Raw genomic sequence first — 26,514 nt, 5'->3', positions numbered from 1 at the left:
TGAGATAAAGTTGGCATCAAAATGCACTATGGCGGTGATGTTTCTTGGAATTGTTGCAGGATGTACGTGGACGGCGGAGTTGGAGGTTCACGACTACATTTCCGGTGCAGGCAGCAGGTGCGTAGCTGCCCATGGCGCCCAGGGTGCCCATGGATGCGTGCTAACAAGGGGACCCCTTATAATCCCCTCTCCCCTTTAGGCCTGTTCCAGGCCTTGAGCCAATAACTATGCCCTAGAAGCCACGGGGCTAGGCGTCCCTTCCCCTCGCTTTCCTCAATCGAGGCGAAACTACCTCGTAGTGCTCGTACTACTGTACCTGCAACTCCTGCCACGTGCTTCATCTCTCAGGTGAATTTTCGAGCCTCCCAAGCTCCCCAGCCCCCTAGAATTTGAATGAGGACCCTACAAGTACGAGGTAGGTACGGGATCATGCATATGCACACTCCTCCAGCACGACTCCGTTTCCTCGCTTGATCCCTCTCGCTTGCCCAAATCCGGGGCGCAACCCGTGGGATTGTCCTTGGTTGTAGCCGATGGAAGGTGTCATTATCATTGTTTTCCAGACCGAGTACTGCTTCTAGCTTGTCCTTGGCCCCATGAGGAAGGAGCTGCGATATCTTGTGACATTCTTATCATTCTATGCTAGCCCTGGATAAACGCCTGCGCAAGGTGTATCTAGGTATCTCCCAGCGCCCACCAATGCCAAAATCACTCGCTTGCCATGCAAATTCAACCCAGGAATATCCATACTGACCCTCTACCGGGAGCCATGGCCACCCGGTAACACATAATGCCCACTAGATCTCGCACTATACATCTGATAGGGCTGCTGATGCTGCATTTGTTGTATCTGCTGTGCCTGGGCCTGGGCTTGGGCCTGAGCCTGAGCCTGTTGCTGATACTGCCACGCCGACTGGTTCGACCAGGCGTGCTGCGACTGCTGCGGCACGGAACCGCCCCAGTACAGAGGTCCTTGAGAGCCGGCCCATTGCCCACTTTGTCTGACGTCAACAGGCGAGTTGTAGCTGGCATGCGGCTGCATTCCGTAGGTGCGCTCTGCCGCCTGCCTTTGCGCGATGGCCTCTTGAACCATATGCCCGGCAACCCCGTCCTTGATGTTTCTCTTTTCTTGCTCTCGTGCTTCGATCGCCCCTATTAGCCCGACAGATGGGTCTGGCGTCTTACTCCGGTCAATCACCTGAATCAACGGGCCACCAGTCATTTTGGCAACATGCTCCTGTTCTCGGGCTGATAAATGTGATGATGGATCGATCAATAACGAATGCCTCGAGCTGGGTCGAAGCATTGAATCTCGTTTCTTCTGCAATTTGTTTGGAGATTGCTCGACCTTACTGTAGGAAACACTCCGGTGAGGGACATATCCTTGTGGAACCCTAGCAGCGACGGCGCGTTGCTGGACGAACTCCTCAGCTGTCAAGCCTCCTACCGAGTTGTGCCTCTCCAAGGTCGTTCCGGGATGCCAGGCATAGCTAGGCGACCGCGAGTGAGCGCCCTTGGGGCTGTTTCTCTCAGCCAAAGGTGACCTCTGCCCGTCGCTAGGGCTAAAATTTCCCGAAGAGGCTCGCTCTTCTTGAGGAGATCTGGTCAAAGGCGTTGCCGGAGCTGTCAGTGGCTGATCAAACGGCGACTGCCGTCCGGTGATTCCAGAAGCCGTCGGAGGACGACTGTGTCCCGGGGTCAAGCTAGGGGTAAATGTCATGCCAAAGTCGACGACCGGTATATCGATTTTGGCCGAGGCTTGTTGGCCGCCACTAGACAATTGAGGATCTCCGACTGTCTTTAAGACGCCTGTCCTGGTCTTCCTGTGAAATACAGGACGATCATCGTCATCGGGAAGACTGTCATAGTCCGGTGAACTACTCGGGGTTCTGTCATAACTGGAGGCTGAGTGTCTGGACATCCTGTCGGGCGATTGCACACGGTTGGATGGTGTTAACAGGGTTGATGTGGTTGTCGGGACAGGCTTTCGATGGATCGGTTTGGTGGCCGTTGACTGTTCAGACGGCATCCGGGGATGTTCTGGTCTGACATCAGCAGGGTTTTGCGTATAAGCACCTTCTGCTACCACTTCTTGAGAAACAGGTTGATTAGCAGATATTTCTTCGTCGCGAGGGGTCTCATTTACCCCTCGAAGCCCCTGATTCTCGCCTTCTCGGCCATTATTCCACGCCACCAACGCTGCATGCCCCGCCGCCCCACTGTTCGCGAGTTTATTCACATCAACAATCTGAGACAAGGTTCCATTCGACATTCGACTTTTCTCACGTCTCAAGTCCGGTCGAGCGTCGGGTCGCCTCTGTGGGACGTCACTGTGTTGGTGCTGCATATTTGGAGGAGCCACCACTGGCGCAGGTGGTGCTGTTTCGCCTACGTCTCGTTGAATATCTTCCGGTTGAGTCCGTGGACCTTGTCCGTCGCTATCCGAGCTGTAGCGGCTGTCTGATGTTTCTGCTTCACTATGAATAACGTTATTCTTGAATGGGTTTCGATGAGCAGGAGGAGCCGGGGGAGGCTGAATAGGCTCCATATCGGTGTATTCAGTGGACAACCTGGAAGGATGATAATGGTCGTGCTGGCGACGATTCTGGGTCGGTGACATGTACGCCACGGATTCTGATACAGACCTTGAATGGTGGTTTTGTCCTGGGGAGAGATAGGCCGTGTTTGTTGGAGCAGTGACCACTTTCTTCGGGGAAGCAAACACTGCATCGGTTGATTGATTGTGCTGATGTCGCGAAAAAGGCGATGAACGTACTGAATCAGCATCGTCGTAATGCACGCCTTGCCTGGATTCCGAAAATACTCGGTTCGGGCGCCTGTTCTCGAAAGTGCCACTCGAACGTCCCTGTGCGGTCATTGACATTCGTTTAGAAGTTGCCTCTTTCAACTGTCTCCGCCATTCACGTTCGCTCCATTTTTCGCTTCCCTGAGAATGGACAAGCGCGGCAACGTCAATAATGTCTAGATAGCCGTATCTTCGCTCCCGCGGCATCGCAAACATGAGGCCTCGAGTGTCCCATGTGTCGGCTATTAGCCGTTGGGGACGGCCGTAAAGGTGGAAAATGTCATAAACAGGGAAAAGCCACCGCAGCATCATTTCAAAACCTGAGACTGCAGGATGTACCTCGGGCATCACGAAGACAAAGCCTTCAGTTTTGGATTCTGGGGTAGAATGTATTGTGATGCGGCCTTCAACTTTGACCAAGGTAGACTGGTCGATCAGCGGCTTAGACTGGGGATAGATAGCGTACGCTGAATATGCGTCGGTAATGGTCGCTATAGGCATGGCCTTTTTTGTCTTCTTGGTGTCATAAAACTTGATGACTCCCTTCGGCATGGCGGGTCGGTCGTACGCTGATTTCTTCTTCAGGGACTTGTTGGACTTTTGCCATTCTTTCTCGTCGGGCGGCTCTATCACACACCAGCATCGTCTCCATGGAGTGCCGGCGCCAAATCGAACTCGCGCCCAGTCTTCCGTCTTGAATTTCGTACGCTCCATGATCGTCCGGATGTTGTTTAAAGACTTCCCTTTGCCGGCAATTAGAGAGCCTGTGTATAGTTCTTGGAGTGAGGCATGCTCAAACATTGCGAGTCTGATGCCAGCCGTCCATTGCGTGAGAGAGTGGAGTGAGTTAAAATGTAGCAAATACCGATTCTTGCCCGCCGTGGAAATGGAGAGTACATTCTGTAAAGGCTGGACATCGGGATTTCGCGTAGGGAGCGTCTCGATCTGCCAGCAACTCAGAATCAGCCCCTTCATAAGAGTCTGAAAGATCGTACCATCTTGATGGAGGCATCCGCCAGATTGATAAATGTAGGAGCCACTTCTCCATCCTGGCCGGCCGCGTCCAAAGCAGCGGCGTCCCAAAGCGAAAGTACCGTGCCCACCAGTTGAGCGAAACATTCGGTCCAGTTGCGATCCGGATTAGGTCTTCCATCTGTGAAAAGGTTACTCGATGGATCAAAATCCCGAGGGTTAGGAAAGCACTCACGAGTGTCAAGATCATTCAGTTTGAGAAAATACCCTGCATGGGATGATCAGCATCAGGATATGTAGATCGAGGAAGAAATCAATAAACACCTTCTTGATAGAGCTTGTTGCCGTGACTTGAGAGGAAGCTAGTGGGGTCGTCAGCACTAGACATTCATAGAACTAGGCCACCAGGCGCACCTGAACACCGGTCTCAACTCTTCGATATGATTTTCTCTTTCCAACTCCATTGACGGAGGCGTGTACACCATGGATACAGGGCGGGACGCAGCCCGCTCCGTCCGAGAGGTTTCGGAGGGCGTCGGAAATTCCTGGTAACGAGCCGATGACGGTGAGTCCTTATCGACGATTTGGGTCTGGCCGGAAGAGGCCCTGGAGAGCGAAGAGATAGAGAGGGTCGAATTGCTGAATGCCGCAGCCTTGAAGCTCTCGGAAAGGTTGCGAAGGCGGCCCATGTTGACAACCTCGTCGGGGGTTAGCTGTATGGAACTTGCACCTGCCGTCCAGGCCCAGACTCACTCGCTGCACCAGAAAGAAGGATCGAAGAGGACCGTGCGACGTGCGGTTTTTTTTTGTTTTTTTTTTTTACGACAAGTAGCTGTTGTCCTCACCAGCACGCGTCTGCGTTTGCCTCGTCGGAGAAAAACCAAAGATATCTTTCAGCTGGCCATGATCACGACATCGTCTGGGAGGAACAAGTTCGGCGGGTAACGGAAGGCCGGGTTGGGGGCAGTGCAGTGGGTGTACAAGGTACACGAAACGAGAGAATGGAAATGCAGCAGCTTTCAGAGAGCGGTCAATGAACAAAATGAGGGAGGTTAAAAAAGAAAGTGGAAACAACAATAGAGAAGTACTACTGGGAGTTTTGGTGATCTGGTGGTGTTGGGGCGCAGGCAATGTGGTGTGGGTGGTATCCGCCTCGCCGCTGTCCGTGTTGTAGTGGTTCAGCTAACATTTCTGCTTTGTTTTTGGGACACAGGTTAACCACTACGTACCGAGTCCTCGAAAACAACACAGTTAAGTGGACACCCGAAGCCACCATCCAAACACGCTCGCTAGACGATTTCTCACTACGATACGCCGGCCACTCCTCCCAAACTAGAACAGAATCAGGTAAAACCGCAGCCGTTCAGATCTGCTCGAAAGCCACAAAGCGTCACTGTTGTTCCAAGACTTCCAGGTTTCGTTTGGATGAGCCATCGTCGGCCGTTGATGACGTCTCGACCGAACTTAACTCCTTGCAATCGAGCTGCACCAGGCCAATTTGGAGATCCAAAGCCTCCCATCCACTCATCGCTCAACTTTGTGGTACACCATGAAATCCACCAAGGAGATTGAGCCGAGTTCCTTAGCTACCAGATCCCACCGAGCTCCCCTCCTCGCTTTCCCTTGTCTGTAACCGACACTACCACCGTCTTAGCCACGCCTGTCAAGGTCCTAGTAAAGTGGCTTGCGTGGCCTTCCGGGCCAAGCAGCCCCAGAATCTGCTCAATTTCTTGTCGATCGACCTCATTGACGCATGCGGTCCGGTAGATTGACAATGCAAAAAGCGCTCCGCGATCCCACCTCCATTCTTTCTGTAGGTTATTGAAACCACTATTTACTGAAAACACCAACATAAGAGGTCACAGCCAGTCACTGCATTTGGCCCCTTGACCGTGGAGTCCTGACTGGATGCACCCAAGAGCTGGGCAGGGTAAAAACGTACAAGTACGGAGTATGTGTCTCGGCACCAACCGGCGAGACATGCATGACCTCCTGTGTCTCCTGCATGTACTCGGTAGGAGCGAGCTAGACTCCGCGTCCAAGGCCTTCCTCCGGGGTGGAGCTCTTGTCTGGTTTGTGGACTGTATCCGCAGTCTGCCCTCACATGAGTCGCATCAACGGTATAGAATGGACCAGACGTTATTAGAAAAACCGTAGATGCAGAAACATTGAAATTCGCCTTGCCGACAGCACGGCCTGAACCTCTCCATCTGTGTTAAGCTAGTATTACAGTCATAAACCGCCTCCGAATGTGTCGACACATCCCTTCTAGGTCAGTCCCCATTTCGGTGGATTGTTCCGTGTGTCGATCACTTGACGGTATTGTTGCTCGTGCAAACCCCCATAATGCTCTCCAGCGCCTGCCGTCCATTGCTCCAAGAATGAAAGTCATCACTCAATATCTTCGTGTTGACTTGACCATGATTCTATCATGACACGTCCATCAACGGCCTTCTACCGTGGCGCCCCTGCAGTATCTTGAATCCTATGTTTGGAGTTCATTAAAAGTTCTGAGCGCCATAGCGACCCTCGTGTCTGCATCAGTCAGGCTGTCTTCCTGTTCTTTGATTTCCTTGTCCTCGCTTTCTGCTTTGGGATCACGCGCCTCGTCCATTTGCTCGCTTTCATGAGAGGTCGCAGTCACAGTGGACTCGAGGTTTGGGTCGATCAGGGAAGCGTCAGTATGAGCTTGAGGAGACGAGTTGCTGAGGTAATAGTGAATGTTTCTGGACAGGCCACCACTAGTAGAGCTAGCAGGCTCGGCTTGCACGAATCCATACTCAGGGTGAGAATCTGTTGCAGGGTTGGCTGTCGTGTAGTAGGCAGTGCCCTGGGGAGGATATGAGGTCTGGTCAGCTGCTGCAGTCGACAGAGCCTCTAGAGTGTGAGCTGCGACTTGCTGAACCATATCGGAGGTGGTAGGCGTGCGAGGAGGAGGGGTGACTGCATTCGCATCTTCAGCAGTTGGGTCGGAGACATGAATCCAAGTCACTGAAGAGTCAGTCAGTCATGTTGTCAAGGATGCTGGATGTTCGAAATACGCACGCTGTTGTGGCACCGGTAGAAACGCCTTCAGATCTTCTTCACTGTAGGTTTGGCTGTACTTGAAGAAACTGTCGAGGGAGTGTTCTTGGCCATCCTTGCCAAAACTCGAGTTCTGGTGATGGCGGAAGGTGATTGCTGTGTCTTGAGTGTCAGCGCCTTTGAATGTCTTTTCATCATTGCGGTGGGCAGGACGACTCACGGTCAGAGCGCACACAGTCGCGGCGTGACTTTTGACATTGCCCGCAGATCGGCTTCGCCTTGAATTTCACAGTCAGTCAGTTTTCATCAAAAACAAAGAACACGGCGCGCTTTTACCTCGTCGCATTTCAGCTTGCGTGCGCGGCAAGTCTGGCACCCTGTACGACTCCTCACAGTCCCTGAGGACTTTGATTTGGCGGGTTTTGGCGACGCCATGTTCGCCATTTTGCGTTGTTGTCTGCAAAGCACTGGCAGGTTTCCCGACAAACACCCTCGACTTCTTAAAGCCGCCGATGCCGCCGTAGTGGCTAGCGCCCTCGGATATATATTTATCCGATACGCTAACATCTTGGCTGACTGCCTCGTGCTAAAGTTGATTGTCACGCTGTGCACGTGAGGCAGTCACGTGGTAGGTGAGACAACAGGAATTGTGACCAGAAAAGACAAGTGAAATAACAGCGAGGTGAATTTCCATTATTGTGTGAAGTCAACTTGCCAAGAGATGGCAGGTTGTTAAGATTCATGTGAAAATGTCACTGTGGGGGAAGTGCGAACCGGCGCATCATATTTCAACTTATGATTACAAGTTCCGCTTCTGCTCGGGGTTGATATACAAAGCATCATGTTTAGTCTCGGGCTCGTCCCCTAGGGGTGAACCAATGCTAGAACCATAATGCTTATTTCTTCGCCTTCTTCTTTGGCGGTCGTTCCTCTTCCTCATCCTCACTGGCGCCAGCAGCATCGTCGTCAGCATCAGCCATGTCCGCATCGCTACCAGCATCACTACCGTCGCTCTCATGGGCCGAATCATATTCTTCAGCAACATCGCTTTCCGATTCAGCTTGGAAGTCCTCATCTGGTGACTCATCGTCCTCGTCTGCAGAACCACGATTCACGCCAGCGTCGTCGTCGTCGTCCGAGGAGGCTAAGTCCTGGTCTTCCAGGGCAGCCTTCAATAAGGCCGATGAGTCGTCGAGCATCTCGTTCTTAAAGCGAATACCCTTTGCCTGCGTGCCTGTAATTAGCCAGAGAGGCGACAGTCGAAAGCCAAAAGTTGCTTACCTGGAAAAACGCCTCTAGAGGCTGTTGTTCCTCACGGTTGATATTACTGAATTGGTGCTCCCCCTGTCCGTTCTTCAAGGTCATGGTGATGTCGAAGGTTCGGCTCGCTGCCAAAGCTCCTCCGACCCGTGACATGGTAATACTTTGTATCGTGTCGATGGGAACGTAAGTGGCGGGCTTCGGCACGAACATGAAACTCTTGTCCAAGCAGAAAAGCAGACCTTCATTGGCCTTGATGGAGCACTTAACCCCGTTCATGTTATGGTGACTGACAAAGTCTTTGGAGGGCATGATGATTTTCTTGCCCGACAGTCCCTTGAAGACCTTGGCAATGACATGGTGAATGGGGGCTTCGTAGTGTGCATCCAGCTTGTCCTTGTATTTCGTTTCCAGGAGCTCCTCTGTCATGTTCAGATCCAGGTTTACTTCATCGTCCAGTTTCAATTGCATCACGATAAAAGGATATCTCGTTTGACCTTGACGGAGGGGAGGGTCGAGGCCAAGGGTGATGAGCGTGTGCATTTCATCGTTCTTCGGCAGGATGAAGAACTTCTTTATCGACTGATACTGAATCTTGTAGTCGTATGTCTTTCCACGCAAGCGGAATGAATTCTCGTACATGTCGATGTCGAAACGCCCTCTAGAAAACAAGATCAGCACATTGATTGCGGGCTGCACATCAGCAACAGGACTGCGACATACCTGGGGGTAAGATGTAATATGTCCTGAAAGGTTGCGAAGGTGGCGCCTGCGACGTCTCCGATCTCTGCCTTATCCATCAAAGTCTCATAAAATAAGTTGGCGGCATTTTGTTCTTCTTCATCCTCGTCCTCGGCGCCACTGCCCTCTCCGTTCACTTCTTTCTTGGACACTGTGCCGGGGATATAGAACCGCATCTCAACGAGTTCATCCCGGCCTGCAGCCGCCTTTTGGCCTCGGTTCTTTGTGCTTCCGGGCTTGTGTCCATTTGTGCCATTCTGAGTTCCTTCTGGACCAAGATTGAACTCGACGGCAATCTCATTCTTGCCCGCCAAGTTGGTATTTGAGATTTCTGAGTAGGGGATCTCAAAGGCCGGTCGATTCTGGACGTTGAAAGCAAGCTCTGCTCTTCCAAACTCTGCTTTACCCCAGTTCCAGCCTCGCAGCGCATGTTCCTTGTTCTCCACGTTGATGCCGTACCAGATCTTGAAAGCCTTCGACACACGGTCGAAATCGTCCTGTTCGAATCCGTCAAGTTGAATGACGGCGGCATCGCGGGTGATGATCTTTAGTTCATAGCCTTTTGCTGCTCGACTCCATTGCGCCGCCCCGATCTGGTTGCTGTCTAGGGTGAAGGGTTCACTGGCTCCACTGGGTTTCCAACCAAGTCCGCTCTCTGCTAGACGACATCGACCGGGCTGTTTCGAGAGGTCCAGATAAATGTTCTCGAAGTTCTCCCTGGCAGGTTTGTTAGATTAGTTCTCGCTCTGTCGGAGGAAGGAACAGACATTGTAGGAGCGCTGCGCCACTTAGTGCAGCGGGGAGAAGATGAAAAGGGCTTTCTCGCAGCAGAGGTTGTGGTGTTTGACTGAGATAGTTTGAGAAGAAAGGTTTGTTGAGAACGATTCGGACGAGAAGACTAGGAGGAACCACAGATGACCACAAGGCAGATTGAAATATATCCAGACTCTGGGTTGGCGCAATGCGGAACTTTCAAATGTTCTGAGAGACAATTTACTCGGCACTGAGGCAATAGAGAGGCGCGCCCACACGCCTACGATGCGCCTACACGCGCCAACTTCGCAAGGGTTAAAAGCTTGGCGCCGGCGCGACTGAAGAAGCACTACCGAGTAAGGAGTCGCAGTTCATATTGCACTCACCTTTACGATCCTTACATTCATTTGCCCAGCTTCACATGATCTTACCCTACGTGTCTTTCGTTTCGTCCAGGATCTGAAACCGGATACTGCAGCTTGATCCAAGATTCGCTCGCCCGAACGTCTTCACATCTACTTTCACCGAGTGGTTCGCAAACGGGGGTTGACGATGAGAACTTGCAAGAAGGACTAGAAGCAAAGAGGAGGGTAGAGCTGCGAAACATCTTCTGGGTTGCCTGCCGTCCCGCTCTAGCATGTCGACGTTGATGCCTTCTCTAAATGTGGTTCTTGATACTAGTGGCGCTTCAGTAACAGATGGTCTCCCCAATAGTGCACTCACTATCTTCTGGTTCGGGGGAATGCGTTGACAAAACTAGCCGGCTCCCTCCTAAGAGCACCACTGTGCCATCTCTAAATTATGTCAAGACGTTCTCTGATTCAAGTGGTAGCCCTATCGCGGTGCTATGCAGAGCAATGAGTAGTCAATACATGCACGGGGGTTCAAATACGGGATTGATAAAAGCCTTTGGCAAGCCGGTTCGACACTTCTCATTGACAGGCTCCATGAACTCGAGGCCACATTCGTAAAACATAGTAAACTTGACATTTGTTGCTCATCTGGAGCTTCTAGCCTTTTGCTGTTGTGGTATGTATCCAAGTTTCCCTCGGTGTTTTTCTCGCACTACGTTTATGCTCGTCTAAATGTCTGATCGACTAATTTTCCCACTGGCGTCTTCAGGGAATTTTGGTGATCTTCGGAATGCATCTTACTTTTGGTCATGAGCACGACACAGCTCCCAAGCGAAGGTCCAGAATGGATCTGGAATCTTCAAGCTGCATGGACATCATCCACCAGCTTCCAGTGGTTCAGGGATTCGTTCAGTTCCCTCGAACTACAAACTCGGCTCCGAAGGTAAACATGATCTTGCTCGATTCCCACGCTTCTCTGCTGCCTCCAGGGCGTTCTACTGTTGCTTTCGTTGACTCCCATGATCTAGGTCTTTCCCTAAAATCTCCATGGTTCCTGTACGTCCCGGAGTTTCCATAATCGCATCTGTGGCGTCTCTAAACACGGCAGTACTTTGACGCCTCGTATCGAGCAAGACCACACATTCGGGCAAAGCATGGCGAATCACCACATTCCGAGTACAGGTATGCTTCCCAAGGCTGGCTTTAGGGGCCGCCACGGTGCGCATATCTAATGTCCATAAGCTCAGAAATATCGTACAAATACGAACCTCTTCCAGCTGAATCCATTCGACTGCTTTATCTCCAACCGGGAAGTGAGAGTGACCACATCGCTTGCGATCTGGTGGCCACTCGGGTCGAGGACGGCATGCCAGTCTTCGAAGCACTTTCGTATACGTGGGGAGACCTCACCGTCACACGAGCAATATCATGTGGTGGCTGTTCACTAGCAGTCCACAGCAATGCGTGGCACGCGCTGTCGGAACTCCGCCAGGCGCAGGGTGTCCGTGTCCTTTGGATTGATGCCCTATGCATAAACCAGGGGGATTTGGAAGAGAGGAACATGCAGGTTCAAATGATGCGGGAGATTTATGGTCGTGCGTCTCGTGCGGTTGTCTGGCTCGGCCGGCAAATGGATAACACGGATCAAGTCTTCGCACTGATCTCGAAGCTCTCGACAATGACGACGGTCGACAACCTCGACCACCAGACTGTTGCGTACACACATGATGATCTTAAAGTGGGTGACCTACCAGATGCTTCTGACCCGGTCTGGAGGGGTCTTGATCAACTTCTGTGGAGCTCTTGGTTCTCTCGCGTCTGGATCATCCAGGAAATCACCTTGGCCAGGGAAGCGCTCGTTTTCTCGGGCTCAGCCTCCTGTGGCTGGCACCAGTTGGAACTGGCAGCGAGGTTCGTGGAAGACCACTCGCTCACCATGCTTGTGGATGTCGACCCGTCCCAGGTCATCCGACTGGCGCGTCTCAAGGCTCTCGCTTCTCGTGCTGAGACATCCATTCTCGAGATTCTGCAGCAGAGCCGCTCAAGCAAATCCACGGATCCGAGAGACAAGATATTTGGCCTCTTGGGCTTGACCCCATCATTCACCCTGATAGTCCCGGATTACAACATGGCAACGCATGACTTACACACAGCATTCGCCCTCAAGATGATGGAGGTACACCAATCCTTGGACATTCTCAACTACACAGAGATCTGGGCCGACTATACTCTCCCCGCGGAGTCTCTCGACAAAACCCCCTCCTGGGCTCCAAACTGGTCGCTTTCCGGACTGACACGGCCTCTCCCTGCCACGGCCGAACTGAATGCGGGCAACAGGGTGATTTTTCACACATCGCCAGACTCTTCCCTTCTTCACGTCTGGGGAGTCGACCTGGGCACCGTCGATGGTGCCGGTGACACGTTCCTTGAGTGGATTCCACGACCAGGAAACTCAGTGCGAGGCGCCCGTCCCATCAACTGGGTGACGGACGCGTACCAGATGAAGCGCTGGCGGCAGTGGCAGCGCATGTCTGGAGGAACCGCCACCCACTACCCGACCGGTGAAGACACGCGGGAAGCCTACATCCGCACCATCGTCGCGAACGTCCTGCCCGACGGCGCGCACGATGGCTGTGCTCTGCAGTCTTATTACGACGCTTGGCTGCGTTTCTGGCGCGTCGGCGGGCGCGAGCGAGGCCGGTACCTGGACGCCTACATCCGACAGAGCGACCCGGATGAGCTTCAACGAGCCATATCGTTCATGGAATCCCACCAAGCGGCCGCATACGGCCGGCGGTTTCTGATCACGAAGAATGGCTATTTCGGCCTCGGCCCCTTTAAATCCCGCCGAGGCGACGTGGTCGTGGCCCTGTGCGGAGGTAAGACGGCCTACGTCCTCCGAAGACAGGGAAGACGGCACTTTGCGCGGCGAACACGTACCGAATACTGGAAAGTCATTGGGGAATGCTACCTTCACGGCGTGGATCGAGATGTCATTCTCACCCGCACCAACCACAAAGAATACATCCTTACCTAGTCGAGAGAGCAGGGAGACTCCCCTCATCAACATCGACATCGACGTCGCGGACTAGCAGAGGAAGGGAAACCAAATCTGCATTTCAGGCGACAAGAACCGGGACGACTCGTGTTGAGGCGAAATGCGGGAACTCATCACATTCAATGCCATGGATGGAATGTCTGATGGTATTCCGTGAACTCAGCCATCCACACCAACCAGGCCCTAGTCCGGCGGACCAGAATATCTTGACAAAGTATACGACATCGAAGGGGGAGCAAGTGAGAGATATCAGAATCGACCATCCAGCTAATGCGAGGCAGGTCAAGCAGACTTGGAGAGCCAGGAAAACATTGCCCTCTACGCAGCGATGGGCGTCCCACTCACGAGGTGCTCAATGAGGCTCACCTAGTACTTCGCGAAGCCCAAATTTCTTCGCACTCAAGGGATTCAGGCACGTAAATGGCGTCACCGGTGTCGCTCCACACACCCTCTGGTCGCCATACATCCTCCCGAAGCCTGAGCTATTTAAGGATGCTCGAAAGCCTTCAGCCTCGCTCGCTTGGAACTCTGCTTTTGCTCGCATTGAGAGGGCATGAGATCAGCCTTCGATCAGAACGTACGTGACAAGGACAGCGAATCGATCTTTATGACACCATCCTAGAAGTAGACAGGATGCCTTCGTTTAATCATGTCTGGGCTTTTTTTGGGATGTATCTGGTACCTAGCGACCTCTCAATCCCTCATCATACAATCAATCGTGTTTGTTTATCGACGCCCGCCTACAAAGCTATTCCACCAGGTTCCACGTTAGACGCAGCGACATCATCTCGAAGCCGGTTGCCTCCTTTCACCTGGGTCGTTCGAGGCTTTCACCACATTTTCCTTCGGTCGTACTCTTCGTTGCAACCGGCCGCGTTTTGTCGGTGTCGGCGGAGATATACCGAGGTCAGGAGTCGACACTGCGCCTCTGTCCTTCAGCAAGGCAAGAGCTTGTTTATCCCCAGTCACCAGTCGCCGCGGGAGGCGACTTTGAGCATGCCGACGAACAAATGTTGGGCAACGGTCCAAAGCAGCAAAGTCCACATCTTCGTCAGCCTGGCGCACTTCAGGAAAGTCGCGTGTGCAAGCAGATACGTGTGACTCTGGACTGTTCTTAGGTAGTTGGTTGTCTCTTTGAAGCTCGCTCTGGGCCTGCTTTCGACACACGTTGGGGCGCCGGTCCGGTGTCTTGGGCAGTTGAAACCCCCGCAGGCATGGGTTGACATCGCGGCTGCGAAAAGGCGCATGCGCCCTTTCAGCAGGATGCACTTCCTCGGGAGAAGACTGGAGGCTCAGAGTGCGGTATTGTTGCCCCTGGCAGTGAACCAGTGCGTGATGAGATTTCGCAGCGAGACATGCGTTTCGACCTCGGCGAACCACAACGCCATCATAACCCATTGCTGGATTATCCTTGTCGACTTCAGAAGCTGCAAGTATTTCATCGAGAGTGCCGTTGCTCAGCAATGCGGCGTGGTATACCTGGGATGCACTCGCGGGTGCCTCAAGTGCAGAATCTGTGGACCCTATGACCCCATCTCTCATGCTTTCTTCGTCGTTGCTTTGATCACCAGAATCGCTGCCCCTGGCGGGATTCGGCAGAGGAAACGGACCTGGTGGTAGAGTGTTTGGATCATCACCGATCATCCTGCCCAACGTATACAAGCTTCTGAATATTCTGACAGGAACAAAAAGCCCATCTCTGACATTTGTCCATGCTTTCCAGTTCTTTGCACTGCCATCCCTCTGATGGCACCTATGGCAGTTGGCCAATGCCCGTCTAGGGCGTCGGACCAGATTCCAGATGGCAGGGTACCAAGGGTCATCGTGTGCCGAGAGTTTGTGGGAGAGGTATAGAAGAGGCAGCATATATAGCCGGGCCGCGAGGAGGATCGCCAATATAATGTGTTGTAACAACCTGCGTATTGTCTCACGATACTCGGAGCATAGACTTGTTCTCTCGATAGTGGCAGCAGCATTAGGACGACTCGGAGGGGGACTCGTGTCGCGCAGCTGGGCTAATTTTGCTGACTGGTCCGGAGGAGTCGACATCCTTCACCGAAGCCGTGCGACCAGTTGAGTCTGTGTGGTTGCGAGTCTAATGAGGATGATAGGGTGGGTATGGGAATGCAGGGGAGGAGGACAAGGACAGGCGGGGAGCATGAGATACAATTTGACAAAACATATACTATAGGGGCTCAACCCGATATGCCGAGTGGGTTGGCGCAGGTTCACAGACAATGCACACTGAGGATAAGTTGCAGATCCGCAGAAACCAAGTCCATGGTTCATATCTGGTCTGTGAACGGACCATCGATGATGGACGATGATGGGACAGGGAAGGCGCATTGCGCATCTCGGACTAGTGACTTCTCACACTTTGGGTCTATCGCGGCCTGTTTGTCTTTTGTTGCGCCATGCTTCAGGCGATGCGGTGGTCAACATTCAAGCGTAGGACGGGCCGACAAGACAAGACGCTGAATTATCTGTTTGTAGGAGCTGGGTAGCTACTTGGGAAGATCTGGAGGATGGCAGCTTTAGGGGGTATCTGCTCGGACTGAAAGAACTGAGATTCCTGGGCGGGTGGCTAAAGAGACAGTAGACAACGAGCCAACGACACAGAATTGTATAGACTATATGTTTACTCCCAGAGTGACCGACTTGTGAACCCCAGGGCAAATTTATGTTATAGTCACGTGACGTTGATCTATCCCTCAGACACGTGACCGTGGCATACTACCAAATCAACCAATCGGTTGAACCGGATCTACCCATATAGCCAGCCAATCAAGTCTGCGAACCTCCGGAGATCCTTGCCCCGCATTTACTCGCCTCATACTGCTTCGCTCTGCTCAACAGGACGAGTACCTACAAGTAGGTGGTCGTGGTAGTGAACTTGTCTCCCTATGGCGTCAGTCAGGATACTGGTTCCCCAGAGCATGTGTTGGCGAGGGCGACACCGAGTCACTGAGATTTCCGTAACATCTCAGCCACCACCTGCCTCCCCACACCCACAACAAAGCGGGAGGAGAGCTTCAGCCTACACTATTTATGCTTAAATACCCGCAGGTGTTTTCTTGGACGCTCATTAGATTGTAAAGGTCTATGTTCTATCGACTCTATCAGAGTTGACATTGATATTTATCCTAATAAAACCTACCGGCTTTCCTACGCATCAAGATGGAACGTGATCTACAGAGTAGAACAGCCATCATATTCGCGCTGTCAGTTTACCAGGATCGTTACGATCCAAGAGATGAGAGTGACCAGGCTGATCCTGGCCAAGGCGATCCATGTCATCCGACCAGCATGACTCTTTGATGTCTCTGCTCCTCGCGGTCGATGCCCACTCCCCATTGATGTCCCATGCCACGAGCCGTGGCAACCTATTCAATGCCCTATCAGACCGTTGAGATGGCGACAGAGCAGCTCTATTGCCTCATTCCGCGCATCCAGCGTATCCAAGGAAACCCATCTCACATTCTTTTGATGCTCTTACCATACATGGCCCTTGACTTGCTTAACGTTCCTTGTATCGATATTTCTCCACATGAGGATGCCAAGAAGCCCGATCACCCACAGACCCACACTAGTAGCCACCAAAACTTCCTGTGTATCGCTGTACGCGTGCTGGATGGCGAGACGGGTAGGAGAGCCCACGGGATAGCCCAACTGCGTGTCGATGGAGCCGTAGATGTCGGTGAGATTCTGGAGTTGGTCGGCAGGGAGGTACGCCGCCAGTCTGTTCGGAAGCATATTCTGCCAGATCGCTGCTGCAACGGTAGACCCGATAGCGCCTCCGATACTGCTAAATATACCCAGGACAGCAAGACAAACGGCGACATACTCATGCGAAGCAGCTGCCAACATGGCAATCTCATCGGTGATCTCCACGATACCCTGGCCGACGGCAATGAAGACCAGGCACATGACGATATAGCCAACCTGGCCGTCCGGCTGGCGGAAGTGGATCAATAAACCCTGGCCAAGGATCAGGAATGGAAGGGCGACGAAAAGTGATATAGATTTGAAGTGGCCAGTTCGGTGGATAAAGTAGCCGGCGAGCACAGCAATGACAATGCCAACAATAGTGATTGTTTGATTGACATAGCTAGCGTGTGTGACGTCTTGATCTTTCACCACCATCAGGAATGAGCCGAGATAGCTGGCCCACAAAGAATAGGTGCAGAAGAGAGCGGCAGTGAGTAGGCACGCGCCGAAAACGGTCCGATCCAGAAGAAGCGAGTATGGGATAAACGTGAAGGTCGCAAAGAACCTCTCCCACAACACAAAAGCGAGGAGGAGGACCACGCCGGCGACCAGCATACTGATGACCAGGGCCGATCCCCAGCCTTTGGATTGAATGGTGTAGAGATTGAAGGGTAGAAGAAACAGAGCCACGCCGGCAGAACAGAGCAGGAGGCCGATAGCGTCGAACTGAATGCCGTAGTAGATAATAGACTGCATCGTAGTCCGGCCACTCTCGTGTTTTGGAATAATTCCCATTTTTTGGGCTTTGCAATAATTCCTCAGCAATAAGAAAAACAGCGGGAGTGTTATGACGGGGACAAGGATGGTGAACATTCCATAGCACCAACGCCAGCCAGGCCCGTCGAGAAACCCCTGAGAGATCGGGCCGGCCAACCAAGTGGTGATGAAAACCCCAGAGTTGACGAGGGCCTGCATGAGACCTCGATTCTTCAGTTTAGAGGTGTCTGCAACGAAGACGGATATGAAGTACTGAAGGCCGTTGTTGCCGACCGTATAAAAGACCATTGCGGCGGCATAGGTCTCGACTGTATTGCAGGCAGCCATCATGATTAGGCCGACGATGTCGAGGGCAATACATAATAGGTATCCCTGGGGACGGCCGAAGACATCGAGGATTTTGGCGATGGTCAGGTTGGTGACGCCTCCGATAACACTGCTTAGGATGGTGACCGTGGGCGTCAGGGAGTGGAGCGCGAACGCCGATGTCACAAACGGTAACAGCGAGCCGTTGACGCCGCTGAGGGTCGTCGCGACGAAATAGATGTACCAGAGCATCACGTATGCGATGATGAGATTCGTCTTGTCCCAAGCCATGGCCGTGGCCTCGATGCTCTGCACACCCGCCTGAGCATCGGCGTTGGGAGCCTCGTGTGGTATCGGCGGAGCTGGTGAGTCTAGCGCTCTTTCAGTGCCGGCCGGCAGTTTGGTCTCGATCGGTTCGTCCGCAGCCATTGTGAAGATTGGTCAACAAGGTAAGGCGGCATCTATCAAGAAAGAAGAGAAGTCGCGCAGAGAGGGAAGGAGAAAAGGAAAGAGTTAGAGAGGCTTTGACGAAACCCTTTTACGGTAATGAACACGAATATCTACGCAGCAGGCAAGCCATTCGCCAGGCTTTACCACGAGAACATTCAGGGTTGCATCGGCATCTTAGCCGGCATACCCTGCGCATGTTGGCATCCCGGCCCAGCGCCATCGGATATCTAGTCAAGTACCAACATGCTCACAGGCGGCCAAAAGAGATGAAGGTGCTTGACGAAAGCATCTATGTGCCAGGGTCCCGCTAGGGTCGGACCACAACGCCCAAGCGGTAGTGCTCGCTCGCATCCCCCGAAGAAGAAGGGGGGGGGGGCACTGAACGGGACCCATATCGCGTATCGGTAATTCCGATCAGTCTGTTCTCATGGGGAGAAACAACACTTCACTGTGCTTTACGGAGTGCTGTAGATCGATGGGTTATTAGCTCATCCTACAGCGTATGATAAAGGCTAAGCAACAGACCCTTGGTCGGGAGAGAATGTTTATTTGCGTACCATCAGCGGCCGAAAGGATTTTTGTCTTCAGATTTTCCAAAAGTAATTACGTGGAATAACATGAGCAAGTTTCCATTTCCCCTTTTCCCTTGGATAAGTAATATGAGCAAGTTTTTCAAAGTCCTGGTGGGTACAGGGATGGCGCCTAGGGGAGTTTACCCTAATGTATGATACAGACAGCGCAGGCGGTTTATCATGGGTCGTGTTCTTTTGATCGGAAGAGACCGTGCAAGACAGTACAGTAGTTTTCCTCAGGTTCGCGTGTTTCCGACTTCGTTTGCAGTCTCGAGTCGTAGATTTTGCCCCTTTGGGGAGCGACCCCAGACCCCTGGTTGGACCCTGGAGCTATCTTCGAAGAAGCAAATTGCCTGTGCATTTGACGGAAGGGCACAGAGTACGGAGTAGACTTGCTATGATTGGAACCACCTGCTAGACCCTCCACTTCTCATGAAGCAAATGGTGGCAAATGATACAGGAGGGGAGACTTCAACACTTGTTGAACGAGATCAAAGCCAACGTTGCCCAGTCTGAACTCGACCGTGTCAGAGAAATGGACTTGATCGGAGGTTTCTACTATTCTAGATAGCACCCTCTTGGGAAGTCTATGATCAGAACACTATTCACTTGACGGCCAATGGCATCTGAGTTTAGTGTCAAGTCGGGCTCCAGAGACGGTTTCTCACACTTCCTTGAGTTCAACGCCCTCGGCGGATATCTCGGTCCCTTCATCCTTTTGGGCGTCTTTGGTATTTTCGGAGTCTTCTGTTGTTCCAGCATCTTTATTCTTGTCCCCTGTTTGCTTGATACTTTTCCAGTCCACTCCAAGAGTTCCAATGGTCGCAACACACAACAGGACCAGGGCGACCAAGAAGGCCCGAGACAGTGCGTCATTGTAGGCAACCCTGATTGCCTCTAGTTGATCATGGTCTTTCGTCAGGCTTGTGATCTCTGTCGCTCCTGTGCTGACAACCTGAACTGGGTCGATACCTGCAATATTCTGTACCTTTGATGCGAGTGTTTCGGTGAAGATATTCTGAGCCACACTGACAAAAACCGCACCACCACAATTTTCACTGAAGCAAAGAAGTGCTATGCTGCTAGGTATGTCAACGTTCTTCGCAGCCGCCTGGACAGCCACTACAGCTTGCTGTATGCCGAGCCCGACGCCAATGCCATAGAGAACCTGATATCCTATCAACTTGCTCGTCGAAGTATCGATATTCCATGTATAGATTAGTCCCGCACCGGCTGTTCCGAGAGTGATGGGAGCGAACATGAACGGATTATAATAACCCATCTTGCTGCAAGCCCAGCCACCCGTCATAATGCTGAGGATGAGGCTGATCATAAATGGTAGAAGATCAACTCCAGACTTTTCTGCAGAAGCCCCATGGATTGCCTGGAACCAGATAGGAATGAAATATGCCATGACGAAAAACGAGGAGCTGACACAAAGAGTGTAGAGGGTAGCGCAGGCAGTGTGGCGAGAGGCCAACACCTTCCGGTTCAAAGTCGCATTGTCGCCCATGAAAGGTTGGACTATTCCAAACCCGAGAAGGAGAGTCCCAAACATCACCAAGAGCGCGATAATTCGACCATCACTCCATTTGTACGTTGTCCCTCCCCACTGCAGCGCTAGCAAGAGACATATTATAGACGGCGGAAACAGGATCGTGCCGATGGGATCGAACCTGAGAACATAATCTTGCCAGGATCTCAGCTTTTTGGGCATTGGCTTCGGAGGATGGAGACAAATGGCCACAATGACGATTGTGAGGCCACCGAGTGGCAGATTGATATAAAAACACCATCTCCAAGATGCGCGGTCCGTTAGGATACCTCCCAACAACGGTCCAACAATGCTAGCCACGCCGTATACAGCAGTGACCAGCCCGATGAATAGACCTCGTCGGGCCAAGGGGACAACCGTCGACAGAGTGGTGAGTGATCCGGTAAAGATTCCTGAAGCCCCGAATCCAGAGATAGCTCGGCCGGCAATAAGTGCAGCAGAGGTAGGCGCGACTGCTGAGATCAAGGATCCAGCTTCGAACAGCATGATGCAGGCCATGAATAGCCACTTCATGTTCAAGAAGCTATAAAGTCTTCCAAAGAACAGCTGGAATCCCGCAACAAACAATAGGTAAGCAGAAGCGTACCATCCTACATCCGATAAGGATTTGAAATGGTCTGTGATCCTAGGTATGGCCGTGGCAATGACTGTATTGTCAATGGCGATACAGAAGTTTGTCAGTTGAAGGCTGATGACAATCAACATCAATTTCACTCCAGTTGCATATGCAGTCTCAGTGTCGCTGCCAGCTTTTGAATCTTTATCTTGATACTCGCTGACTGGAATATTGGTTTCATCGTTGGTGATTGAATCATTACTGTCGTCTAGTTCTGTGCTTCATTCAGCTTTTGTCTCGAACTGATCTCAGTTGGTGGCAGACCCTCATTGTTGCTCGATCCTTTCGAAGGATCGCTTTGTCCATCGAGGTGATTTGAGGACGTTTCTTCGGCCATTTTATTGACCGACATGACGAGCTTTGAAATCAGAAGACTGATTGCATGGGAAAAAAAATGGTTTCCAGAGAGTATCGGAAATGATGTTTTGCGATCTTGGGGGACCTGAATTACTTTGTTCAACGAACTCTTCCCTCCAGGACTTTGCGTAGCAAGAAGAATTGAGATTGCTATACGCGTCCTAAAAAAAATTTACATGGACACGCCTGCTGCAACTTTCTGATGACTTCGAACCCGATGTGCCGATGCTGGTAAGTATCTGAGCGAATTCAATGATGCGGTCGGGAAACCACGGTGGCCTGCAACTAAAACACCAGCTGTAGGATAAACAATGCCGATGTTACAGTGCATAAGACAGTGATGTGTCCGCTGTCTCGATGGTTGGATTTGTATCGGGGAGACTAAACTTTCTCGTATTCCACTACAGTACGGAAGGATGACCTATCTGCTGCCGACAGCTTTAAAGCTGTATCTACAGTGAATGGAAACTTGCTCATATTCCACCAGGCTCTATCTTGAACCTGCAGGAATTGAAACTTGCTCATGTTCTACGCTGTCGAACATCGTGTCTCGATCTCTGCACAGTAAGGGGTCGGAGCGGAAGGAATGTTACATCTACGAGGTACATGGAATGAAAACTTGCTTATATTCCACCGTAATGCAGTAGACTGGGCGTGGTTGCAGGCTCTATCTTGAACCTGCAGGAATTGAAACTTGCTCATGCTCCACGCTGTCGAACATCGTGTCCAGATGTTCTGTACACTGGGAGTCGGGGCGGAAGCGATACCCTTGACAGACAACGTGAGCGCATGCGCTCCCTCAACGCCATATTTGGTTAGCTCCGTCTAAGCGTGCAGTATATACCTTACAAGGTTCGGTCCGATTCTCGTTTACCTGTACGTCGGGAAAGTGGAGTTCACTAGAGAAGTACCATATGTGGATCGAAGACGAAGTACCGAGTACATAATGCATCTTGGCACCGCGCTGAGGAACTTGACCCTTGAGATAATATAGCTAAGCACTAGTCTGCACGATAACTCTCCACCAATAGCACTGGTAGATGGAATCTAACTACGTCAAATTTACCATCCTGTTCCTGGCCTGATGTCCAGAAGCCTGGCGTACTTGGTGAAGTGTTCATCAACCTGCAGCATCTTCAGCTCTTCCGGTAAGGTGCCCAATTCAAGCTCTACACCGCCGTCTGCTCTCAAAGGATGGATGAGAGAAAATCTGAAACGCCGATGCCCACGTTCTATCTGTGGCCAGACAGCTTCCGGCCTGCCTCCAGCGAAGATGCCCTCACCAAAAGAGGAAAGATTGTCTTCGGGTTGCCACAAGATCATGTTGGAAATCATCTCATTCATGTGCTCCAGACCCATGTTCGCAGTCGCCGGCTTGGTATAATCCGTCATCGATCGCAGGAGAGTGAAGGCATCATGAACCAAGGCAGTGTTGACTCGGGATAATGTTTTGCGAATCGCCGAGGCAATCTTTGCCAGGCTGGTGTCTGGCGAGCACAGTTCTTCGATAGGCATCATTGTCCGACTCATAATGAGTAAGCTGCCCATGTAAGACGACGGCAATTGTGAGGAGAAGTACAGCCTGCCGTCGATGGGTATCTCCAAAATGGACATGTCATCCGGGCCAAAAGCGTGGCCTCGAACTTCTTTGGCCACCAGATATCGTGCCCGGATTGCTGTGCGCCACAGGAATGCCTGGACGATGTCGCTGATTGATACGTTCTTGCTCCTAACTTCAGGGTGCGAAGCCACGTCGTATTTGAGCTTTTGTAGATTCTCGCGGGAGATCAAAAAGAACGTACTAGCCAAAGAACGATCTGAAGGCGCCGTGGGCCATCTAGGCTGGCGTCGATAAACCGGCCTTGGGAAATCCAGTGAGAGCTCTTTGGAGCTTGTCCTGATCTTGCGGTCGCGGGCTTCAACCACCTCATCCGGTGGAAAGAATGGCAAGAAGTCCCACACAACAGGGTCGACTTCGTGAGCGGCTTTGGAGTACCCCTCGCGCTGGTAGAGAATTTCGGGCAGACTGTGATTGAAACTCTCTGGGTCGTACCAGTCACATGTTGCTGAATGATCCCCGTGCACATATCTGCAGCATTCGGCCCAGACTTTGAGTGCTATCAAGGCGCCTAAACCGTCAAAACAAGTATGGATGAAGTTTGTGGCTAGAATGCATCCGCCCTCCACAAAGTTCGCATGAGCGACCAGGAGGTCGGCGGGCATATCTGGGAAGGGATAGCAGTCAAGAACGGTTCTGTCTGCAAAGAGAGAACGTGAGAAACTCTTGTCTCGCATCTCTTGGAATGACGGAAGAACGTGCTTCATATCCTTGTAGAGGAGCTGTCGAGGATTAGAAGTCGTTGCCATCGAAGGAGGGGGGATTGTGATGGAGTATTCGCCTTTCCTGTAGCCGAACTCGTGTTCAGGGGCGTGCATCATTTTTCCATCAAGCTCGGGGATGATTTGGAATGCACGACATAAACCGGCTTGGAGACCTTTGAAAGCGTCTTGAGAACTGGTCCCAGGAGGTAAGGCGAAGAAGAAGGTGAAGCCCATATAGTGGTTTGGATTCACTGCATCAAATGGATTCATTTTGAAACCCGTGCGTCGGTTGTGCTCATGTATTGCGTTCAGAAGACCATGTTCCTTGGTCGAACCATTTGTTGATTGCTGGATTGTGTTTCCGTCTGAGCGGTCGACTCGTCCATTTGTAAGTTCATTGGTCGGAAAATCTGCCGTTTCTTTCGTTTCTTGTTGTAGTAGTGTTGCGAGGAACGCCGAAAACTTGGAAAGCGTTGGATTTCCATATAGATGTCTAGCAGTAAGTTTGTCCTTCAAACCTGTAGCTGCTCGAATCACTCTTATACAGTGGTATACCAGAAGAGAATCCAGTCCCATGTCAAAGACGTCTTCGTCCGGTGATGCGGCTTGAACTTCAGGGATGATCGAACACAATACTTTTCGAACCGAAGAAAGAATGGTGTCCTCTGAAGTTGCGTCTATTCTGTACATGTCGAATTCTTCGTTGATTGCTCCTTCATCCCTCGTGGCGTAAAAGCGATCAATGAATTCTGCATAGAGTTCCAAAGTGGCTCGGCGCTTGATCGTTGACTTGTCCGTCCGAATGAAGGGCTTGTCTGGCTCTGCAAAGGCAATATAGTCTCGTTGGAGTCTGACCTTTTGGAAACCAGAATTATTCGCTCGTTCCACGATTTCCCAAATGCTATCAAACAACTCATTGTTTCGAGTTGAAGGATGTTTGAGTTCGATAAGCAAACCTGCCTGCGGTTTGCCTGTCCCAATGACGAGACAGCCATCAACTGCAGAATGTGTTGTGATCAATGCTTCTGTGTCCAAAGGAGCGATCTTGTATCCGTTGGACAAAACCACTGCGTCATCACTTCTTCCTTTGTAGGCGTACAAGTATGGCTTGGAGGGATGTCGTATATAGAGGTCTTTGAGGTTCACAGATTCTTGGTCGGGAAAGGTGTAGAATACGCCTTGGAATAAGTCCCATTGAGGTTTTCGAAGCACCCAGTGCTCATAAACCCCCGGTTCGATTTCTTTGAATTCGAATCCCGCGAGAGGATGAAAGGCAAACCAATGCCAGTCTTCTCTTTCCGGCCAAAGATTGCCCATGAACAAACCTTCCGTAGTTCCGGTCAGATTCATCACTCTTACGACGTCGTTGACCTTTTTGACGAGAGTCGCACTGACAGGACCTGAAATCATGCCGAATTTAGTTTGATGAGCAATATCTTAGTGGAGTTGCGTATTGCTTACCACCAGATACACAAATGAATTTAGCAGAGGCGAACTTTGGCAAAAGCTCAGAGGTTTCGGCTAGTTCATCGGCGAGGGATGGAATCATATGCCAGATGTCGATTTTTGCATGATCCACAAGATTTTCCATGAGCGCCATGTTGGGCAGAGCTTCAGCCGGACCCAAGACGCAATGAAGCTTGAAGAATGCAGGCACGACAATATCCATCAGCATGCCAGCACCCTGATATTTCCCAAGAATCAGCATTCATCTTGGATTTGAATTCTGCCCGCCCAGACTGGAGCAAGGTGGATCGTAGGGAAGAGTAACTAACATGACTCATTGGAAATGACGAGTAGATCGTGTCTCCTTCATTCCAGTTATCAGTCCAAGGGGGAAGTTCATGATCCCCCTCCGTCGGAGGAAGCAAGCGTACAGCGTCCAAAGTACCAATCAGCCCATGTGTCCAGGAGATCGGTTTTGGAATTCCCGTGGTGCCAGACGTATGTGTGATACAAAATGGCTCATGCACAGCTTCTTCAAAGGTCTTCTGAAACGGAAATGGCTCAGCAGTTTCAGCATCGAGAAGCTCTTCCAACCCAGGTAGTTCAAGGATCACCATGGGCTTTGACGATGTGAATCCCTCAACTAAAGGGAGTGCCGGTTGTTCCCAAGGCTTGACCCAAACATCGCATTTAGCTGCATTGAGAACTGCCAAAGCACCTTGAACATTGTTTTTGGGTGATAGAAACAAGGCCTAGGTTAAGAGAATCTGAGCTGTCTCCTCTGGAGTGAAATCGTGATGCCGAGCAACTTACTGCGCAGTCAGCCTTGATGGCGCCGTAGATCAAAAGAATATGTCGGAGATCATCTTCGCTCGAGTTAATATGCCAGTTTTTTGCTCACAAGGTCACGATTCTAACTTACGAGGGCCAATATAACCTATTGTTAAGATCTTCTTGTTGGGTTCGCCACCACTCTCATCAGGGCCTTCGTTGTGAGTTTCCCTGTGTTCTCTGGTCTGATTATAGAGCCACCAAGCGGTCTTGTCAACCGCTTTTGCAAAGAGACGAGCAGTAATGGTCTGGAAATGTGCAGTATCATTTCGAAACGATGCCAAAGAGTAAATTATTCGATCAGGTTCAGTAAGGGCCAGGTCATCCAAGATCTGAGGAAGCAGCCTTTTGCCATATCTTGGTTGCTTATCGACAGCCATTGCAGTTGATGGATGTGGAAATATCGGTGGACTTGGTCTCTTGAGTCTCCAACGAGCAAATGAAAAGGTCGAAAATCGAAATGTGATGATGGGCTCTGTCGACAACTTATGGAATCATGCTTTACAGAACCAGACAATGTGCACTTTTCTAGCTTGGTGAAATCAGCTTTTAACCAGGCTCCGAGGTCCATCTTCCGGCTGCTGCGTCTTCCACTTCGCCGCTCTGC

General features: G+C 51.4%; 8 protein-coding genes across 8 annotated transcripts; 1 reads left to right on the top strand and 7 right to left on the bottom strand.

The window, feature by feature from the left end:
- Nucleotides 1-757: 757 nt before the first annotated feature.
- On the bottom strand, nt 758-4,467 carry AYO20_09019 (hypothetical protein; the record flags this gene model as incomplete). The annotated part of the gene is made up of 5 exons (XM_022647291.1): nt 758-3,751; nt 3,802-3,959; nt 4,014-4,046; nt 4,103-4,140; nt 4,193-4,467. 5 exons carry the CDS (start codon nt 4,465-4,467, stop codon nt 758-760), a joined length of 3,498 nt encoding a protein of 1,165 aa, XP_022496754.1.
- Nucleotides 4,468-6,263: 1,796 nt separating this feature from the next.
- AYO20_09018 (hypothetical protein) lies at nt 6,264-7,246 on the bottom strand (the record flags this gene model as incomplete). Its single annotated transcript, XM_022647290.1, has 4 exons — nt 6,264-6,769; nt 6,824-6,958; nt 7,023-7,080; nt 7,139-7,246. The coding sequence occupies 4 exons, from the start codon at nt 7,244-7,246 to the stop codon at nt 6,264-6,266; spliced, it is 807 nt and encodes a 268-aa protein (XP_022496753.1).
- A 452-nt stretch (nt 7,247-7,698) lies between these two features.
- AYO20_09017 (FACT complex subunit pob3) lies at nt 7,699-9,572 on the bottom strand (the record flags this gene model as incomplete). Its single annotated transcript, XM_022647289.1, has 4 exons — nt 7,699-8,028; nt 8,084-8,723; nt 8,786-9,516; nt 9,567-9,572. 4 exons carry the CDS (start codon nt 9,570-9,572, stop codon nt 7,699-7,701), a joined length of 1,707 nt encoding a protein of 568 aa, XP_022496752.1.
- A 1,568-nt stretch (nt 9,573-11,140) lies between these two features.
- On the top strand, nt 11,141-12,946 carry AYO20_09016 (hypothetical protein; the record flags this gene model as incomplete). Its single annotated transcript, XM_022647288.1, has 1 exon — nt 11,141-12,946. The coding sequence occupies one exon, from the start codon at nt 11,141-11,143 to the stop codon at nt 12,944-12,946; it is 1,806 nt and encodes a 601-aa protein (XP_022496751.1).
- Nucleotides 12,947-13,750: 804 nt separating this feature from the next.
- Nucleotides 13,751-15,016, bottom strand: AYO20_09015 (hypothetical protein; the record flags this gene model as incomplete). The annotated part of the gene is made up of 1 exon (XM_022647287.1): nt 13,751-15,016. One exon carries the CDS (start codon nt 15,014-15,016, stop codon nt 13,751-13,753), a length of 1,266 nt encoding a protein of 421 aa, XP_022496750.1.
- Nucleotides 15,017-16,459: 1,443 nt separating this feature from the next.
- On the bottom strand, nt 16,460-18,187 carry AYO20_09014 (hypothetical protein; the record flags this gene model as incomplete). The annotated part of the gene is made up of 1 exon (XM_022647286.1): nt 16,460-18,187. One exon carries the CDS (start codon nt 18,185-18,187, stop codon nt 16,460-16,462), a length of 1,728 nt encoding a protein of 575 aa, XP_022496749.1.
- A 1,257-nt stretch (nt 18,188-19,444) lies between these two features.
- Nucleotides 19,445-21,303, bottom strand: AYO20_09013 (hypothetical protein; the record flags this gene model as incomplete). Its single annotated transcript, XM_022647285.1, has 2 exons — nt 19,445-21,165; nt 21,216-21,303. The coding sequence occupies 2 exons, from the start codon at nt 21,301-21,303 to the stop codon at nt 19,445-19,447; spliced, it is 1,809 nt and encodes a 602-aa protein (XP_022496748.1).
- A 1,067-nt stretch (nt 21,304-22,370) lies between these two features.
- On the bottom strand, nt 22,371-26,287 carry AYO20_09012 (hypothetical protein; the record flags this gene model as incomplete). The annotated part of the gene is made up of 5 exons (XM_022647284.1): nt 22,371-25,030; nt 25,092-25,314; nt 25,508-25,828; nt 25,890-25,942; nt 25,999-26,287. The coding sequence occupies 5 exons, from the start codon at nt 26,285-26,287 to the stop codon at nt 22,371-22,373; spliced, it is 3,546 nt and encodes a 1,181-aa protein (XP_022496747.1).
- Between the last annotated feature and the right edge of the window lie 227 nt (nt 26,288-26,514).

Source organism: Fonsecaea nubica (assembly GCF_001646965.1).
Source record: "Fonsecaea nubica strain CBS 269.64 chromosome Unknown Scaff78, whole genome shotgun sequence".
Lineage (NCBI taxonomy): Eukaryota > Fungi > Ascomycota > Eurotiomycetes > Chaetothyriales > Herpotrichiellaceae > Fonsecaea > Fonsecaea nubica.
Note: the sequence above shows the minus strand (reverse complement) of the source record. Positions and strands in the feature narration are given on the sequence as shown.